The sequence below is a fragment of the Diadema antillarum genome, unplaced genomic scaffold (assembly GCF_040938485.1).
Source record: "Diadema antillarum isolate AM-2024a unplaced genomic scaffold, OU_Dant_1.0 seq00001016_RagTag, whole genome shotgun sequence".
NCBI lineage: Eukaryota > Metazoa > Echinodermata > Echinoidea > Diadematoida > Diadematidae > Diadema > Diadema antillarum.
This window is the reverse complement of record NW_027271851.1, coordinates 128,812-148,861: the sequence shown is the minus strand read 5'-3', so window position 1 is coordinate 148,861 and position 20,050 is coordinate 128,812. Positions and strand designations below refer to the sequence as shown.

General features: G+C 37.7%; 1 protein-coding gene and 1 long non-coding RNA gene across 2 annotated transcripts in view; both read left to right on the top strand.

Moving 5' to 3' along the window:
* Window positions 1-1,108, top strand: part of LOC139742710 (MAM and LDL-receptor class A domain-containing protein 1-like) — a 38,152-nt gene extending 37,044 nt beyond the window's left edge. Inside the window, exons 21-22 of the mRNA XM_071653237.1 lie at window positions 223-319; window positions 864-1,108. Of these exons, the coding sequence (XP_071509338.1) occupies window positions 223-319; window positions 864-1,108 (342 nt within the window). The remainder of the gene's footprint in view (window positions 1-222; window positions 320-863) is intronic.
* A 9,802-nt stretch (window positions 1,109-10,910) lies between these two features.
* Window positions 10,911-19,796, top strand: LOC139742719 (uncharacterized). Its single transcript, XR_011711718.1, has 3 exons — window positions 10,911-10,986; window positions 15,240-15,307; window positions 19,617-19,796. It is a non-coding gene; the product is annotated as an uncharacterized lncRNA (long non-coding RNA).
* The last annotated feature ends 254 nt before the right edge of the window (window positions 19,797-20,050 follow it).

The following is a 20,050-nucleotide window of genomic DNA, read 5'->3' as shown; positions in this document are numbered from 1 at the left end:
TCAGTTGAGGTTTCAGGGACCTACTACTGGAGAAATCGAAATATCTAATCACTTATGTAATTAATAGTTGAGATCATTTGAAAACATTATAAGGGAGAAATGAAAGAGATAAACACATTTGTATATCCATAGGTACTCGTAAAGGTATTTTTTCAACCTTGTATAGCAAAATGAGATTGACATCATAACATAAACATTTTTCTTCATCTTGATAATCATCAGATAAAGTTCATGGCCAGAATGCGGAAAAAGACCGATAATGATATCGAAGCGGTGGCTATCGATGATATTTCAATTCTTGAAGGAGTATGTGCATCAGGTAAGAGCTATCTTCCATTGAGAAAATGAAGTCAATGACTGAAGATATATCATTTAAACTTCCATTTGAACATTAGTGCTAACTCAGTTGGGAATTGAGATGAAATAAATTATGCAAAATATTCTTGTCTTGTGGTAGTTTCTAATTAGGCGTTCCTGCAGGGAGTGCCAGATATTTATTTTCTACTTAAACACGAGCATGATAAGTATGACATAACTATATGCTTTGATTTAATCGATATCCAACTAGTGAATTATCTTCGTCTTGTTACAATTCAATGTGCCTCAATCGAATATGGGGGTTCTGCACTGGTGTAATCAATTCGTCTTGAAAACTTGGAAGGGAGTTTCTAGACACAGCAAACGATTTAGTATTACATTTAAGAAACAAATTTGTTGTTTCTCTTTAGGGATGTCTCCCAGAGTTGAAAGTAAGGAGCTAAATGAGATATCCAATTACAGGCTACAGTCACGGCAATTCTGATGTAGTTTTAAAAAATGACTAAGGTTTTATTTTACTTCAAAATATCCCATTTTCGCCACAGGGAATGTAAGCCATTTAGAGAGCCCGCATAACCCAACTCTTGTAGTGGGCATCCTTCTTGCCGTATTTATCATCGTCATCATCATCGTCATTGCCATCTTCTTGTACTTTCGACGACGTATCCGGAGACCGTTCCAAACCGTAATCCTACAGAGGCGGCTCAGCGACGAGCACCCGATCACGATGTCGCTGGCCAACGATTCGACGATAGAGGGCGCAAATGAAGTAGATGAATATCGCTCATGATACACGGACCGCCGCGCAGTGCCGAAGATGTCGAAATCGTTGGCCCCCTTTCTGATTGTGGCAATCTGAGATCGGATCGTGATCGTGGAAACATATTATAGTGGTCACGTGTCGTGTCCAAATCAATGGCCTTATTGTGATGACTGAAAACGTTCGAATAAAGCAAAGTCTAGTCAACTCAACGCCTGTCACCTGGTCGTTGAATATTGGTGTTTTTCGTAGCCTGTGAGCGGTGCAACCACCGTGTAAGATACTGCATGAGTTTAGAGCTCCAAATCCTTTTTGTCTTAGACAGTCTTGGAGAGTTGGGGCAATAACGTTTATACGCACCCACGTTTGTCTAATCGTTTATTGAAATATAAAGGCCTATGTGATTTAATATCGCATTAATATGTCGCTATCGTATGGTTGATACAAAACAGGGTCTACTTTCAAAAAAAAAAATGATCGATCTGCAATTAGCTGCAGTTACGTAGTTTGATAATGAAACCAAAGCTCTCATCTCCCATCACATCGCTCTTGAAAGCAACGATGTCTAAGATCAATAAGTATACAGCTGTACCTTGTCTTTATAGATGTTGTACCGTCAAGTAATTCAAACATTTGAGTTTATGTACTTCATTTGGCACCGACGCGACGCCAGAGATGCAGACGATAGGGATTAAAAAAAAACTCCTTAAGATCAAGATGGTGCTTCAAGTTTCGTGTGCAAGAATCGCTGATCTCTACCCGGTATAGAGAGTTGAGGTCAGCGGCAAGAATGCACGAGTTAAACATGATTACACTTAGACGATTGACTGTCCCTGTGTTAATGTAGCGCAAAAGAAGTCATTATCTAGCGTTCGTTAGTAGTTATATTGTAGAGTCAATTTAGCTTCATGCAACTGGTAATGATTATCGCATCATTGTTTGGCTATGGGAATTTGAATGATTAATGTTAGATATCAATGGAAAAATACGATATTGGTTTTCAGGGGGCATTTCATGAAGCATTTTGTGAGATGTACACTGTATATTCTTTTTCTGACAAACTTTTATAAGCTACTGAAATCCTTGCATGTGATTGGCTGAGAGCAAATTTGTCCGACAAATTTGTCGAACAAAACGCTTCATGAAATGCCCCCAGGCCCGTGTAGCACGGACAAAATTTATTGGTCAAAACTGTAATGGCTCAATCAGAAATTTTCAAACTCTTGTATACCGACTGAGTCGTAGGATGGCGACCGTTGTTGCATACAGAAAAAAAAAAACTCACTCCGTCATACAGAAGTTTTGAGAATTATGTTGTCACTATTAAGAGATTTATGAGCAAAAATCAATGTTTACTATAATGAGCGATTCCAGCTCTACTGTCTGTTGGAAATAATTATTATCATAGTGGCAAATCACCTAACTCACATATCCTATTGTCACAATTTGTCAGCATTAAGATGATATTTTGTTTCAACTCAAACTTTATCCTAGCTTTATCTACACATTATCAGAGGCTATATTAGTATGCTTGAATTCTCAGATTTTCAAAATGGAAACGTTGTTGTACATGTACATCCAATCAGTATGAAACAGAAATAATTTTCATATTCCCTGTTCTTCAATGTTGAATTAATTCGTCAGGTCGCATTAAGGCGACAAAGTTTGGTTATCAAGTTAATAGTACGAGATTCAAACGATACCATTATGGACAATAAGTTGGCTACGTGCACTAAATCAATGACACTTTGATCAGTTGGAACTGTAAAGATCTATAGTTTATAAAATTTTCAACGTTTAATGATCATTATAATTGTAGTGGCCGATTTGAGTGTCAATTAGCCAATATGTCCTTTAAGTGATAATATTATGCTATGGTGACACACAAAATATAATAGGGATTGCTATAGTCTTGGAAACCGAGTGTGCAACATTTCAATATTAGCTATAACAGTGCCAAATAGCCTGGACTCAACAGTAACTCTTTTTTTTCTCCGGTGGTTACTAAAATCTTTAAATCTTAAATTTTGGTGGCCCGAAAAAGACAATGTTGTGGTCCGAAACAAAAGTAAACACAACGATACATTTTGAATTCTAGTTGGCCGATCGGGCCACCAACAGAGAGCCTTTATTGAAACTTGGTGGCCCGACACCAATCTTTACTGGCCCCGGATCGGAGCGCCGGGCCATTGTTAGTGTCGAGCTTGATATTGCTGTCTACAACTGTTGTAGCTCAAAATAGATAAATACGGACTCATGTTAATCACGTTGTCTTTGGGTTGAGTCCTGTGGTACTGTAGTAGAATTGTGCCATCATAGTTGGTCACTTGCCTAGTCCTTCTGACGAGACTGAATTCCATCAGTCCCGTGTGGTTGCATGCATAATAAACATTAATTGGTTCCTTATAAGTGGTCATAGCATCAAACTAGTCAAGCCAAATGAAAATGAAATGAAACGATGAAGCACAGTTTTGGTAAAATAAATATGAATCTGAGTGCGTCGTCAAGTTCTCCACGGCAAAGCTAGGTGTACATCGGTAAATGATAACAGACTGATGAGATTATAGTAATGCTGATGCGAAGTCGTTGCGATTATTTGTCAAAATAATAATGTTCCTTACCAATGGAAAAGGAGAAACAGCGGGAATATCTTCTGACGTTTAACATGTTTGATACTTCAAAAACTCATAATTTCCGAATAAACGTAGATGAAATTATACCTAAAAACATATTTAAAGGACAAGTTCACCTTCATAGACATGTGGGTTGAGTGAATGCAGCAATATTAGTAGAACACATCAGTGAGAGTTTGAGCAAAATCGGACAATCCGTTCAAAAGTTATGAATTTTTGAACTTTCTGCTCACTCAAGGCTGGATGAAAAGACTACTATAGCTTGTGATGTCACATGAGTACAACGATATAAAGAAAGAATAAGGAAAATTCAACATATTTCCATTTTTCTCGCATAATGAAATAACACCTGACTTCTCTCTTTCAGAAGGCAGGGGGAATAATATTACCCTTAACATACGTCAGTAGCAAGTCGAAGAAATGTGCACTTTATTTAAAAAGTAAAGTTTTGTGAAATTCTCTTTTTATATTCCTTATATAGTTGTACGCATGTGACATCACACACTGTAGTAGTCTTCTCTTCCAGCAGCGACTGCGCAGATACTTAAAATATTCATAACTTTTGAACGGATTGTCGGATTTTCCTCAAACTTTCACTGATGTGTTCTACTAATATTGCTGCATTCTCTCAATCCTTATGTATATGAAGGTGAACTTGTCCTTTAAGGTGGAAGGCAATTCGCATCAAGCTGCTGGTATACACGTATGCAACTCTTTTCTTACAGACGCACATTTAACTGTATGGGGAAACAACAATAAACTGGTGTTATTTGTAATGACAATTTAAAAGTCACTAATGACACTTTCTCCTCCATCATTTCGTGGCAATGACTTCATCTTTCACCTTCTCATTTATTTAACTTACGTAATACTGTGTCATGATAACTGATGCGTGAATATAAGCAAGAAGAAGAAAAGTATTGAGAGCTACTTCACCGTGAATATTTCTGTTTTGTTGCTGCAGATAATGAATGACACATGAATGAAAAGATCAGAGAGCTATATATTATGAGTATATGATTATTTCATTGTATATATAAACAGAAGCTTACAGTATGTATTCCGATAGATTCACATTATTTTTAGCAAGAGTATCGGAAATAGTTTCATGAAAATATTTTGTATTTATATGAATATTATTATAGAAGAAGAATATACCCTCAGTCTCCCAAATGTTGTCTTCTCTCTCTCTTTGTTGATTGTTTGAAAATACTTTCAAAACCATTGCTTGCGAGCAAGTAATACTGTGTGTGTGTGTGTGTGTGTGTGTGTGTGTGTGTGTGTGTGTGTGTGTGTGTGTGTGTGTCTGTGTCTGTGTGTGTCTGTGTGTCTGTGTGCAGGGAGGTGGCGTTCCCACCTCCCTGGTGCGGATGTGTGGGTGTGGCGTGTATGTTTAATACATATCAAGAAAACAGGTATCTAAACAGACATTTTTTTTTTTCTGAAACACTTGCAACTTATGATTATTTCTTGCAATAAATTTTTCTTTATCATAATATTCCCTTATACTATCTTTACATAAATCAAAACGAGGTATTATTCTTTTCATTTTACAAACATAAATTTCATATTTCACAGGTACAGTAATACAATTCAATGTCGAATTGTTAATACCCTCCAAACCAAATAATTTGATATAAAACCACGAGGTTAGATACGCGTGGACGACTGCTGTTCTCTATCACAAAGAAGTACTCTAAGACTTCAATTTTCCCCTTCATGTTACACAAATTAAGCATCACTTTAAAAAAAATGTTTGTATTTACTCTTTCCTGTTGTTGATTTAAACGTTTTGTACATAAATAAATTATCATATACATTTTACTCTTGACGTTATGTTCATTGTTATAATTATATAAATACGTGCTGTAATAAACGTTGGTTTCATTTTGTTTGGGAGTCTGATGTCGGCGTCCTGTAACAAAGCAATGACCGATTCCCACTGGGTTTATTGGATGCATAATAAAGTATTCTTCTTTCAGTTTCTCTTCGGGCTGCGCGATTAAATAACGAAGTGGAAATAGGCCCCTTGATGTTACTCAAAAGAAAAGGACACTCAGGCTTAAATTAGGTTCTTTCAGTTTTTAGAACAATATTACTCCATTACCGCAGGACCAAATTGAGCGCTGAGTCACTAAAAGTTATCTGTCACCCTCTCTAAACTATCCCTCGCTCTTCAGTGCTGAAAACTAATGCAATGACTTCAGTGACATGATACGACTTCACAATTCTCAATCGGTGGAGTGGTTTACATTTCTTTCTTTCAAGTTTTAATCATTGCATGTAACCATAAAGGTAGCACTAAGGTTCACTAAGTGTATAGAAAATGATACATAAAGTTAGGCCTACCAAATAGTGCAATAATGGAGACTAGGGTAATTGTGGCCACGGGGTTATTATGGCACCTCATCATATAAATTACAAAATGTATCCTAACATCATCTTCTATCTGTTGAAATAGCTCATTAGCTGTGGTACATGTATTTGGAAGACCATTTCCTACCACTTCAGGGGCGGATCTAGCTTTTTATAAAGGGGGGGGGTGGGGCGGTATATGCGAGGGAGCGTAGCGACCGAGCCCGAGCGAGCGGAGCGAGCGAGGGGGGGGGGGGAGGGTGTGGGAGGGGGGTTTCCCCCTCCCACAGTAGGGAGAAATTTTGAAAATTTGTGTGTGAAAATGGCGTTTTCTTGCATCTAAAACACCACTATTTTTGGTATAGAGGTCATTGCCAAATTAACCCCCCATGAAAATTTGTAAAATTTAGTTGCATTTTCCTGCAATGTAAGGCCAGTTGACAACACAGATACAAAGAATTGGGGACCTTGGAATAAGCACTGTCAGCCTAATAATTTTATTATGAACAGCTTGTCACTGATACTCACTGGCAAATCTCAAATAGAAAAAAATAAAATTACAAGTAAAAAAAAAAGATAAGATTAAAAAAAAATGGTCCCCGGATTTGTGTGTGTGTGTGTGTGTGTGTATGGGGGGGGGGGGGTTTGCAACCCCCAACCCCCCCCCCCCCCCTCTAGATCCGCTTCTGCACTTATGCCCCAACATCCATCCATTAAAGCTGGTATCTCACTGAGCGGCGAACGTTTGCGAACGTAGCGAATTTGAGATTCGCCAACTTTTCTGACGAATGTTTGCGAAAAATCAAAGTTCGCTTCTGCCATTAGCGACAGTTAGCGACTTTTAGCGATGTTTAGCGACAATTAGCAACACTTTAGCGAATGTTTGCGAAAGTGTTTGCGAACACAGGTGGCGACTATTAGCGAATGTTAGCAAATGTTAGCGACAATTTTGCAAATGTTAGCGACAATTTTGCAAATGTTAGCGACAATTTTGCAAATGTTAGCGACAGTTTTGCAAATATTAGCAACTGTTTGCAAATCCTTTGCGACAATTTTGCGAATGTTCTTGGACCTAGAAAAGTACCAGGCGATTGTGTATAGTAAGACCCATAAAACGACATAAAACCTTCCACTGAATTCAGATCTCTTGTGACAACCGTTCAAGATGGATTTCCAGGATATGGAAATAAATTTCTGCCAAGAAGAGGCTCAAGGTGTTGCTATCCTTGAAGAGCTGCTTTGTCAGGCTGCTGCTACAGCTATTTGTGCAGCATAAGAGAAATAAAATAAAGAAAAACAAGAAAGGAAGAAGAAAAGAAAGAGAGTCAGAGAGTGCTTGTTGCAGAGGACAGACTTAGTCAATATGAAAAGCTTTTGAAGCAATTACAATCATGATGGAGATGTCAAGAGCTTCAAGAACTTTCTTAGAGTGGAACCTTGTCTGTTTCAGAAGCTTTTATATAGGAACCATGTGGTTACTTGTTCGCTAGCAGTGGTGAATCATATAAAAATGTTAGCGACACCGTATTACGACCGTTTGCGAATTCTTACTAGTGTTTTGCGAATGTTTGCGAATGTTTGCAACTGTTAGCGAAAATACAAATTCGCAAAGGTTCGCAAAGAAATTTTGAACATGTTCAAAATTTCTTTGCGACAAGAAAAACTGTTTGCGACAATAAAAACCGTTTGCGAACTTTCTTGCGAATGTTAGCGAACCTTTTGCAACCGTTTACGAACCCTGGCGAATTCCCAAATTCGCTACGTTCGCAAACGTTCGCCGCTCAGTGAGATACCCCCTTTAGCTATTAGCATCTTGATAGGAGGACCTGTTTTGTCAGTGCATATTTTCCACTTGAGAAAGGTAAGCGTCACATCTCCTATTCATTTCCAAATTCTTTTTCATTGTATACTTGATAATGATGAACCTTGTCTGAGGTGATAGTGAAACAAAATATATAAAATTTAATCTATACTGAAAACAGAGGGCCATTGTTTGAGACATGTGCTTCGGGGTAATTACGGTCCCCTATATAAAAGCATTATTTTTGCTTTGAACATCTATGGATGCAAGAAAGATCAAAGATTTACATTGTAGTTTAAAATCACAATAAACATGGTTCATTACTGTGATTTATCTTTGAACATCTCATGAAAGTCTCATCTCCCAAGGTCATCATGTTACGAAATCCAAGGCAAAACCTCAATAATCATAGACTCTGATGTACGCTTTTTTGTATTCAAATAATTAAGATAAGACAGATGCCACTAATGCTTCAAAAGAGAGGAAAATGGGGCTGAAAGCAATCTGTAAAGCCTTTGGAGCCGTTGGTTTTGTAAGTTAGTCAGATATTGTGGAATCGACGCACTTGGCGTGTTCTGTGTGCAGACTTCTCCTCTTTCTTCTCTCCTCTTCCTTTCCTGTCTTGTTCTTCGTAGACTTGTATTGTTACCGTCTTCTCTCCTCTCGGTACTGTCTCGCGTCTTACAGTGTACGTGTGGGTAATCGAATGTGTTTACGAACGTGTTGTCCTTGTCATATTTTCCCGGTACACGTGGTTCAGTGAGCAGTGTCCGGGCACTAGCATTGGTATTCTATATTTTTTTCCCAACCGGTGTATCTAAAAATAATTACATGTATATTGTTATAGAATAGTATATCATTTACTCATTATTTATCTAGCGATACACGTCCGACAAGCTTTGCTTTTTAGTGGATCACTATTTTCCATAATCGAATTTATTTTCCACTCGCCCACGAAGTATTGATACAGTGTTTTTTCCTAAATATTGTACATGTTATATGTTGTTCTATAATTTGTCTCGTATATAATATTACATGAATCTTTTGCAAACGTTTGAACAATATTATTTCAACACGTGTATACCTTGTACTATGTTTTTTGATTTTCGATGATTGGAAATAAACTATGATTGAATTGATGATGTATCATGTTTAGACCATTAACTTCCTTTGTCCAGCTTGCCAGGACAATATGCGAATTAGCTAAACTTGGATGAACTTAACTTAGTACATTAATCTGAATGCGTAAATGAGGCTTGGTATGATTAGGAAATAATTCCTTTACATGTTCTCATGTATAGTTCTTAGTGTATTACCCTTACTTTATGAATTATTTTATCTATTTTATCTTTATGATAAAAGGGGCCACAAATACACCAACCCACGGGGAAATTATGGCCCCACAAAGTTGTTAACACAATGGTAATTAATGTGCAAACGAAAGGTTATACGTTACAGGTTTATGCTTACTTTTGTATTTTATTGGTATACATTGACTATATATACTTACAAAAATAGAGCATTATCGAACTTTTCATATAATAGTACTAATAGACATTTAAAAAAGGGACCATAATTACCCCAGTCTACCCTTATATATATATATATATATATATATATATATATATATATAAGATCATGCATAATGGAGTAATGAACACAATACATTAAATACTATTTCAGCATGACATATTCAGCAATTGCAAAACATTGAACAATGTTGAATATGTTATTTACTCCGTAATATGATCTGTTATGCTCAAAACATTTATTTCATTTCGTATAAACAGACAATAAAGCTGACGAAGACCAAAGGTTGGAAGCTTCCACCAGCCGGCATCCTGCGGCATCTTCTGTCCTCATTATTGTCTCGATTATATTCTTCCAAAGATGACAGAAGCGTACGGTACGAGCATGGAGCTACTAACGGTAGCTCCATGGTACGAGTATCAGCATCATCCCATATCATATATACATATATATATATATATATATATATATATATATATATATACATATATGTATATATATATATATATATATATATATATATACAATTAAATACTACAAGTATACCAGAGGAGTGTTCAAGAAACCCTCTTTATTTCATCTCTGTTATGTTGGTCATCATCCACTCTCCTACAGGCCTCATTTCATAAAAATTTAATAATGATGGCTCAATTCTTGCTAGAATGATGGAACTTCCTTCCTTTAGCAGATGCAAACCACCATCTAGTGCCCGACGCCAAAGGGGAAAAAATGACTTGGTAACAAAAGTGCAAAATTATAATCGTTCATCTCTAATTCTTGATGTGATTTAAGATGATAAGTCACTATTAAACCAGCATGTTAATATGTTTATACCTCGTGAAACAAAGAAGTATGAAAATCTCAAATGGGTAACAGGAATTCGGTTTTGTTGTTGTTATTGTTGTTGTTGTTGTTGTTGTTGTTGTGGTGGTGGTGGTGGTGGTGGTGTTTTTGTGTGTTTTTTGTGGGGGGTCTGGGGCGAAACTGTACATTGTTGTAGAAAGACAAACAATTAAATTAGATGGATTGGTTAATCAGACACTAATTTTTAAATGGCGTATTTACGGCGTTTGATTTAAATTATTATAGATATATTAGGGACTTATACTAAGACACCACTTAGAAACTGATAAACATATAAATTAACTTGCGCCGCAATGGATATGAAGGGGAAATGGTTTCCGCTCAATTCCCCTGCATTCTTTCAACATGAGTCTCTGCAGATTTCACACCAGTGATGCAGAAGTTATAGAGACGATCAATGTTTCGTAAAACCGTATTTCGTACACATCTCATTTCCACATGTATTACTGTAATTTTGTTTTGACGATACCGTAGTGAAATGATGTCTGCTAGAGATGTGTAGTTCCAGTGCGTGTAGTGCAACTTCAATCTGCGGTGCCTGGGCGGCGTACGGGCGGGGACTCGGGCACTCTCTATGAGCCCTCGGATCGGAGTACACGTTGTACATACACACAGTCTACTATAGTGTATAGTACACCATTTCACTATAAACAGAGAAAGAGAGCTGCACAACACAGTCCTTTTCGGCAAGAAGATCATCCGGTATGGTATCCAGATGTATTTGGGTAAGGCAAGATGTGTTTTAACGTCTCTCTGCACATTTTTCAGAAGAGCATTTCGTTCCCGTAGACCGTTCTGATAGACAGCACTAGTAGAGCTAAATTTAGTTTATAATCGTGATAAAATTAATGTAGACGCCTTCTCGATTATCGCTAGCACACAACCAATGCGAACTGTATTGTAGTACAGTGCACAGTCCTCGGACGTCGGACCATAGAATAGTAGAGCGTCGATTACTCATGGTATTGTTTTCATCATCTGTCTACAGAGTTGTAGTTAACTAGTGCAATGTACAGTACTGTACTGACAGATGTCTTGTTCATCATCGTTCACCATGTTATGGAATACTTTGCCTCATGCTAGGTAATATATCCCTCTATACGACTCCAAGTGCAAGTCTGGCAACCAAAGATTACAGTGCACACACTGACCAATAATGACAATAACGTACGGTAACACTAACACTAACAGTTAATATGGATAGAGTCTACAGTACACATAAAATATGTCGCGATGTCGTGAATTTAAAAAAAAAAGTGATATTAAAAGGGGGCCTCGGTAGTAGGTGTATTGAGGTTTCAAAGCACATTTTTGTAGCTCTACAGTGTGATTGCTATGACATGTATCGGCCCCACCCTCTTTGCATTGGCAAAAGGCCAAGGCCTAGACCTGATATTTCTCATTCTGTTGTGGGCTGTGGCCATGCGCTGTCTATGCGGTATAACATCAAGGATTCAAGGGCATCCAACAAGGTTATGTTTAATGGTTTCCCTGTGTTTCAATTCCCTTTGTAATCTGTACTGTCATGCTGTTAATTTACAATGTAGAAACATATAAATAAAATATTGCACATCTACTACTAGGCCATATCTATCATACTCAAATTTACTTGAAGGAACAGCTCTCTGGATTTCAAATGTTAGTGAATCTGAAGTTTAAAAGTAACTATTTGTATGGAATACTGTAAACGTGGAAATTTTCGCGGTACATTAATTTTCGCGGATTTCGCGCTACGCTCGGCTAGCGCGAATTCAAAAACACGCGAATATATCTTCACAATTTTCTACGCACATTTTGAACGGGATGAATTTTGTGTGCGCTTCATCGATGATACTGCTACGTAGTACAATGTACAGGCATGTTTACGCTACTAGTACTGTGCGAAGAGACGATACCCTAGATTGCTGTGTACTGTAGCATGCATGTGTGCACCGCACGCATCGATGCTACAGTCCCCCGTGACTACGGTACTAGAGTCACAGCTGTACTACGTATTTGAGTGCTTGTACTCGCAGTCGAGCCGCTCGCTACGTCGCTTGTCGTACGCTGGCATAGCAAGCTATGTAGCAGAGGCTTTGGATGAAAGCAGTGAATGTGTACTACAGTAAAGTAACCTGCTGCGGAGCGCGAATTTAGGAACCCGCGAATACGTTTTCGAGCCGCTCAGCGCGAAAAATTAATCGCGCGAAAATATTGACGTTTACAGTAGGAACCACACATATTGGGGAACGCAACCCTGGGGCGCTCCTTCACACAGCTCACAGTTAGGGAGCCCGAAACGTGAAGCGTTCGGGCTGGTCGCAGTAAGTCGTCATAGTGCAACATTTGACACTGCCTTCAATATTGCATGATTTCATTTCATGCCAGGCTAACTTGAAATGGATCCTACCTTTAAATATGCAATCCTTCTTAACTCTTAACGTGCCATGGTCGCCGAACGGCGACCTTAGTCCTGACGTGCCATGGTCGCCGATCGGCGACTAAGAAGAGCGTGTTACACCAAGAAACTGCCACTGATATGTACTGGTAGCTGATTAGCATAGCCATCGTTTGCACTAAAAATATGAGCATGCTTATATTGGAAAATTTTGAGTAAATACATGATTTTTCAGCTAAATGTATTTTTTTCGCGTTGGGAAAATCCGCAGCGAGCGCACCCTCTGCGAGATGTGTATGGATCAAAAGTCTCATTGGTAAACCACGCGTGTGTATGCTATCGAATCTGCGTGTATTGTCTACACGGTTCCACTCGCATTGTTCCGCTTGGACGCTTTCCTGCGGGAAGCTGCTTTGATTTTGTCCCTCAAAGAGGGTCAGCTTAGGTTCGTCGGTCAAGTCTTTCATTCTTTTGTTTTGTTGAACGTCACTAATCGTCCCCACGCTAGCCTAGGAATTGCGAGGGGACAAAGGCCTGCCGATTTCAATAGAGTACCCCGCCCGCAGTCCGCTTAGACAAAAGAAGGATTAGTAGGTTCTTCCTTCTCAAGTGGACAAAAGACACTCTTGAAGGGCCCGGGACAATAACTTTAGTTTCAAATACAGGATCTGGGACTAAAGGACTCAGATTTTGGAATGATTTTCTGAATCGGAAAGAGAAATTGCTAAGACAAAATAAACTGCTAGTATCTTTAAAATCATACAATTATAGAAGGCAATTTTGTAATCATTTGAAAGAGGAGATGTTGCTCTAAAACTTTCTCACAGAGTCAAGGGAGCGTTCTATTGAAGAAAAAACACGGCTGACTCTTTTTTTCCCATACTACACAAACATTTCTAATAATTTTTTGATTTATCAATTATTTCTGCAATATTTCAGGATCAGGTAGATATTATGGCAAACTGACAACACGACACGAAAGCACAAACATTTCTTGATACTTGTTGTGTAGACCTCAATTCAAAACAGTGAATAGATTCAGAGATATGGCGGTTTTAAATTTCATTGTCAGTCCAGTTTTGAAACGTTCTGGCATTAAAGGACAAGTTCACCTTCATAAACATAAGGATTGAGAAAATGCAACAATATTAGTAGAACACATCAGTGAAAGTTTGAGGAAAATTGGACAATCGATGCAAAAGTTATGAATTTTTTAAATTTTTGTGTTGGAACCGCTGGATGAGGAGACTACTACAGCTTGTGAGTCATATGCGTACAACAGTATAAAGAAAATATAAAAGAACATTCAACATATTTTCACTTTTTTTCGCATAATAAAAGAGCAATTGACTTGCCTCTTTCTAAAGGCAGGGGGAATAATATTACCCATAACATTTATCGGTAACGAGTCAGGGGAATGTGTACTTTTTTCAAAAGATGGAATTTTGTGAAATTCTCTTTATATTTTCCTTATATTGTTGTACGCATGTGACATCTAAGTTATTCATACACTGCAGTAGTCTTCTCATCCAGCGGGTACTGCACAAAAACTTCAAAAATTCATAACTTTTGAACGGATTGTCTGATTTTCCTCAAACTTTCAATGATGTGTTCTATTAATATTGCTACATTCTCTCAATCCTTATGTTTATGAAGGTGAACTTGTCCTTTAAGTAAAAACCTCTGACACGTTAGGGGTTTTGGGCGTGGCACATTAAGAGTTAAGGACAACCCTTCCAGTTTCCACCAATTACACTCAAAGACGGCTTTGAATTTATGCAGGAAAAAAGTTGGATATTTTGGAAACATGTTGTCCTTCAATCATTCAAGCAGTCATTAAGTTTGATTTCTGTTTGCAGATTAAGACTGCTACAACTGTTTTGATGAAAAATAAACTAAAGAGAATTTTTGAGAAAGCTTTCGTTTATCTTATTCATGGTTTTAGTTTCAGCTAACGTATGGGCCATTTCTCTAAGAGTGCTATATGTCAGATGAACTGGGCTTGCAATTGTCAAGCAAGGTTAGCAAAATTAGTCTTTTTCAAAACTTTAATTGCGATCTCATTTGTGATCTAGAAATATCTAGGTTGTGATAATATGACACTTGTTGAATATTATTAATGGCAACAATAACAATCATGAGAGCATGATAGTACTAAGAACTGCTCTTCTGTACTCTTACTGGTACCATGCTCATGTCTAAGTTAACTTATATTTTCTTCTCCATAGCTAATGCATTAATTAAGTAGGCTGAAAAGTACAGTGTATGACAAATTAAGGCTACTAAAGGTAAAGTTTATAAGTCTACATTAAGTAGGTTATGTGTGCTACTTTGTCAGTATTCATGTCGCTCTTTTGAGTTGGCATAAAGTAGACTTTCCGGTAATCTACTTTTATTTCAATTTGTAAGAGCGATTCTGTGTGTTGTATGTTGTGCTTTTTGTGCAGTGACATTTCATAATGTTTTATGTGTTTATCTATTTATAGATGAGCTATTCTTATCATTTAGAAAACTAGTTATAATTCTCTCATTAAAAAAAAAAAAAAAAAAAAAAAAAAAAAATTCAGTAATTTAATGCTTTACTTTCTCTTTTTCATGCAGGTTATCTGAAAAGTGCAGGTCAGTTTTGATGGCACACAACCTGGAGTCTGCATTTCTGAATGTATTAGGTGAGATAAAGAGATATATGTTTTTACAATCTTTTCTATCCAGTGCCCTTGAAGCTGCCCATTGTAGTGTAATGTAATATGAATACTTCGTCAACAGTTTGTGATATACCGTAAAACATGATATATTTGCGGCATGAATTTTTCGCGAATTGGAGCCGACAACCTTTTTCGTGGCATGAAATTTTCGCGAAGTGCCACTGGCGTTCAATGCATATAGTGTAAACAAGGACTTTCGCGTGCATTTTAATTTCGCGAATCTTGGCGCTTGCGAAATTAGCGAAATTAAAGTGCACACAAAAATTCCTTGTTTTACAGTATCCTTTACATGCTCTGCAATTTCCTACAGACAGACTGAATCTACTTGTATCTCTAGACATGATCACTACTTTCCACTTTGTAAAAAGGTGTGGTAGGAAAATGTTTTAAAATGAAGAAGTAACAGGTTTGGGGTTTTTTTGTGTGTGTGTTTTGGACACTATACATAAAAAAAATATGTGCCCATTAATGTTTCTTACCAGTGCTAAATCCTCCAGCAACAGACTTCTTTCAAGGCTTAGGTGAATTACAGTAGGTAACTAAAAAAAAAGAAAAAGAAAAAACAAATGAATGAAATAGATTTAAAAAAATCTTGCCTGGCTGCCCTGGCAAATAAGTGAAATAATGGATGTTGGGGAGCAGTCACGCGTAAAATCTAATTTTGGAATCAGTCATGGGTGCAGCGTAATCCACCAAGATCAAAAGACATAAATCGTTATATGTGGCTTGTAAGTTTAACATACGATGGCAATCTGCTTTGTATGAGGAAATGTTAATGTGACACTCCCCGTAGGAGTCAAGTAAATCATAAACATGGCATGTTAAGGGTTATTTTTATTTGGTGCATGGTAAGGCATTCCAGTCTAAGGCTAATTGTAAATGGGGCAGCTAGATAGTATGCATCTCAAGTGTATCAAAGAGATTGTATGCGGTCTTGCTAAAGAAAGAGGGCAAACATTATGCTGCTTTGCTCACACTGTGTAAACAGGAAGTTTGTAGATTGCCTTAGGCTACAGAATGTTGGTTGAACGAAGATTTTTTCCCACAATATGGAGGCAATCATGACTGAGCCAGCTTCATTTTTTACTACAGTCTCTTTGTGAAGTCATCTGCTGCAGGTCTTTGTTATTAACCTAATTCAGGAGAAAGCAAATGAGCAATTATATCTTTCCACTATAAAAGGGAACTGAAGATATTGGTATGATTTGTGTATGTATATTTGTGTGTTTGTGTGTCTGTCTGTCTGTGTGTCAGTGGATGATGTGCTTGCGATAAAAGACAATCAATCCTTCTGTTGTAACATCTAATTATACATCTTGAAATGCTTTCATTGCCGCCTATGGTGCAACCTTTAACTTAGTGGATGCAAGTACCGGTAATGTTTTGTTGATACAAATTGTATCTCTTTTTTTTTTTTCTGCCACAAATCAACTTGTCCATTGATTAACTGTTCCCCAGCTTTTTACTTAAAGGACAAGTTCACCCTCATAGACATGTGGGTTGAGTGAATGCAGCAATATTAGTAGAACACATCAGTGAGAGTTTGAGGAAAATAGGACAATCCATTCAAAAGTTATGAATTTTTAAAGTTTCTGCTCAGTCACGGCTGGATGAAAAGACTAAGTAAGCTTGTGATATCACATGAGTACAACGATATAAAGAAAGAATAAAGAAAATTCAACATATTTCCATTTTTCTCGCATAACAAAAGAACTCTCGACTTCTCTCTTTCAGAAGGCAAGGGGGAATAATATTACCCTTAACATACGTCAGTAGCAAGTCGAAGAAATGTGCACTTTATTCAAAAAGTAAAGTTTTGTGAAATTCTCTTTTTATTTTCCTTATAATTTAGTTGTATGCATGTGACATCCAACACTGTAGTAGTCTTCTCATCCAGCAGTGACTGCGCAGATACCTAAAATATTCATAACCTTTGAACGGATTGTCAGATTTTCCTCAAACTTTCACTGATGTGTTCTACTAATATTGCTGCATTCTCTCAATCCTAATGTATATGAAGGTGGACTTGTCCTTTAAGTACAGCAGTCAGAGATACTGTTATGGGAAACTATGAGCCAGAAATCACTGTCACGACAGAATCGTCATACGGCCGCCCAGCCACGAAGCTGATTGCTTTTCCCTGAATTATTTTCCCTTGTTATTTTCCCTTAAAAAATAAATTAAAAAAAAAAAATCTCAGTAACCATCCACCACATGAGGTCTGGTATTTTAAGTTAATTACATTGGATGTGAGTCTACAATGTTTGCTGTCATGTAATCACTGCAGTCCATTTATTAATTCCTGGAGCAGTGGACCATATACTACAAGGCAGTCATGAAGAAAATGGTGTCCTATAAAGTAGCCATTTCTTCGCAGCAGTTAAGCGAGGTACATCCAATATACCAAGCATGTGTGGTAGAGAAGTTGTGTTTGATCTCTCAATAGAATGCAGGTAACACCAGGTAATTTGTCGCCTGTAGTTGACATCAGAGCATGACGTTCATCAGCGGAGGGCAACTGCTTTCATTAGCCAATTAGCGTGTTTTGATTGCTTTATTAGAAGCAGCTGTCGTCGCAAGTGAGATTCTCAGTGACACTGGTCACAGATACCATACTTTCCCCACGAAGTAGCCACTGAGCTGACATGATGCTTCTGTGGTGTGGTGAGGGGTTTTGTGTGTGTGTGTGTTTGCAGAGAACTGGGGGAGAGGTTGGGGGCTTCATACCATAATCATGTACAATATTACTACCCTGCTGTGATACTGACCTGCCATGGCATTTTCAGTGTGGTGATAGAGGTGTACAAACTGTGATTGGTATGTTTGTGGACAGAGTGATGTTTTCATAGTTGTGTCCAATTAAAGTCACAATGTTTGAAATTATATACTCCACTGCAGAACTTTTCTTTGTGATTTGTGTACTCATGTATTCATCAATATTTCCTTGCATTTGAATTTATCAAAGAATAGACTTATAGTGATGGTAAGAATGGTTGGAATACTACAGATTGCATGAGAGCATTTTTAATATGCCTCCGCCAACGAAGTGGCCGGAGGCATTATGTTTTCGGGTCGTCCGTCCGTCCGTCCGTACGTACGTCCGTCCCGTTTTGTTTTTGTCGATATCTCAAGAACCGTGTGGTGGTTTTACATCAAACTTGGTATGAGTGTATATCCTGGGGGATAATACTTTGTTTGGATTTTAAGGTCACTGGGTCAAAGGTCAAAGGTTATTTTGTGAAAAAAAGGTTGAAAATTCATGTTTTTCTCCATATCTCGCAAATGGTTCAAGGTATCTTCATGGAACTTAGTATATTGTATGCTTGTTCCAATGGGCAGTGATTATCTAGGGAAGTTGGGGGTCATGGTTCAAAGGTCAGGGGGTCAAAGGTCAAGGTCAACTCCTCAAAATATCACTACTTTCCTTATATTTATGCAATGCCTGAAGGTTTGTTTTTTTAAAACTTGATGTATGCATGTATTACCCGATATACATTCTGTGGGAAGTTTCTTGCCAAAAGGTCAAAGGTCAAAGGTCAAGTGAAAGTGTTGAATTGCACTTTTTCCTCCATATCTCAAAAGTAACTCAAGTGCAGATCATGAAACTTACATATTTATGCATGTTCAACCTAACAGTGATTCTCTTTGGAACTGTGAGGTCAAAGGTCAAAGGCCAGGTTTAGATAATGCTATTTTCCCATTTGATACTGAAATTATACTTTTTCTCAATACCTTGAAAATTACTCAATGCATGAAATTATAAAAGGGTCAAAAGTCAAGTAAAAATCATCAGTTCCCCAAATACCTGCACTCTGACATTTTAATCATTCATCCAACTGAACCTAGTTCTAGGAAAGTGAACATTCAGCACTTTTGTGGCAAACCTGTCATTTTAATATTTTGCCAATTGTGTGAAACTGTCATCACACATTGTCAAGACATTGTACTATAGACCTATTAGGAGAACCATGCATTATGGCGGAGGCATATCAGTCGCCGTAGCGATATATCTAATTCCACTTTAATTCCAGATCATGCCCGTTGACAAATATAATGACATGATTGATTGGTTGAAGCAACATTTGCAGCCCCCAAATCTCTTTCCTTCAGAAGAATGCATGTTTTTCAGACAAGCCATCCATGGGACTACACATCAAATACAATTAGAACTATTTCTCAAATTAAACCCACTGATTCCACATTATATGCACTGCATGTGATACTCTAATGTTATAAATGCACCTCTAGTAATAAAAATGCACCCCTCTTTCAGCCATTACCATAGCCCCCTCCTACCACCACCACCACCACCCTGCCAGTAATAACCAGTAGACCCCCCTGGCTGCTGGTGAGGAGACCCTACTAGTGGGAAACCACAGAAACCGCCGGCGCACCAGCCATGGAGAAAACTAGCACCATGCTGAAGGCACAGGCAAAGGATGCAGTGCAACATGGTAAGTGTGCAACTTGGTTTTGACACCAGGAAGTGGATTCTACATGTACCTGCATAAAAATTTGATTGAATACCCAGCTATGAGCAAGGAAGAACTCATCAATAATTGTCATTTTTGTTTAAGGATTAATGTTGTCTAAGAGAAAAAAAAAAGACAGAAAAAAAAATACCAGATTTGGCATTGCAGCTTAGCTTTTTACAACATACATATTTTCATAGTTGTTGTTGTCTTCCTGTTGATAATTTTACGTCTT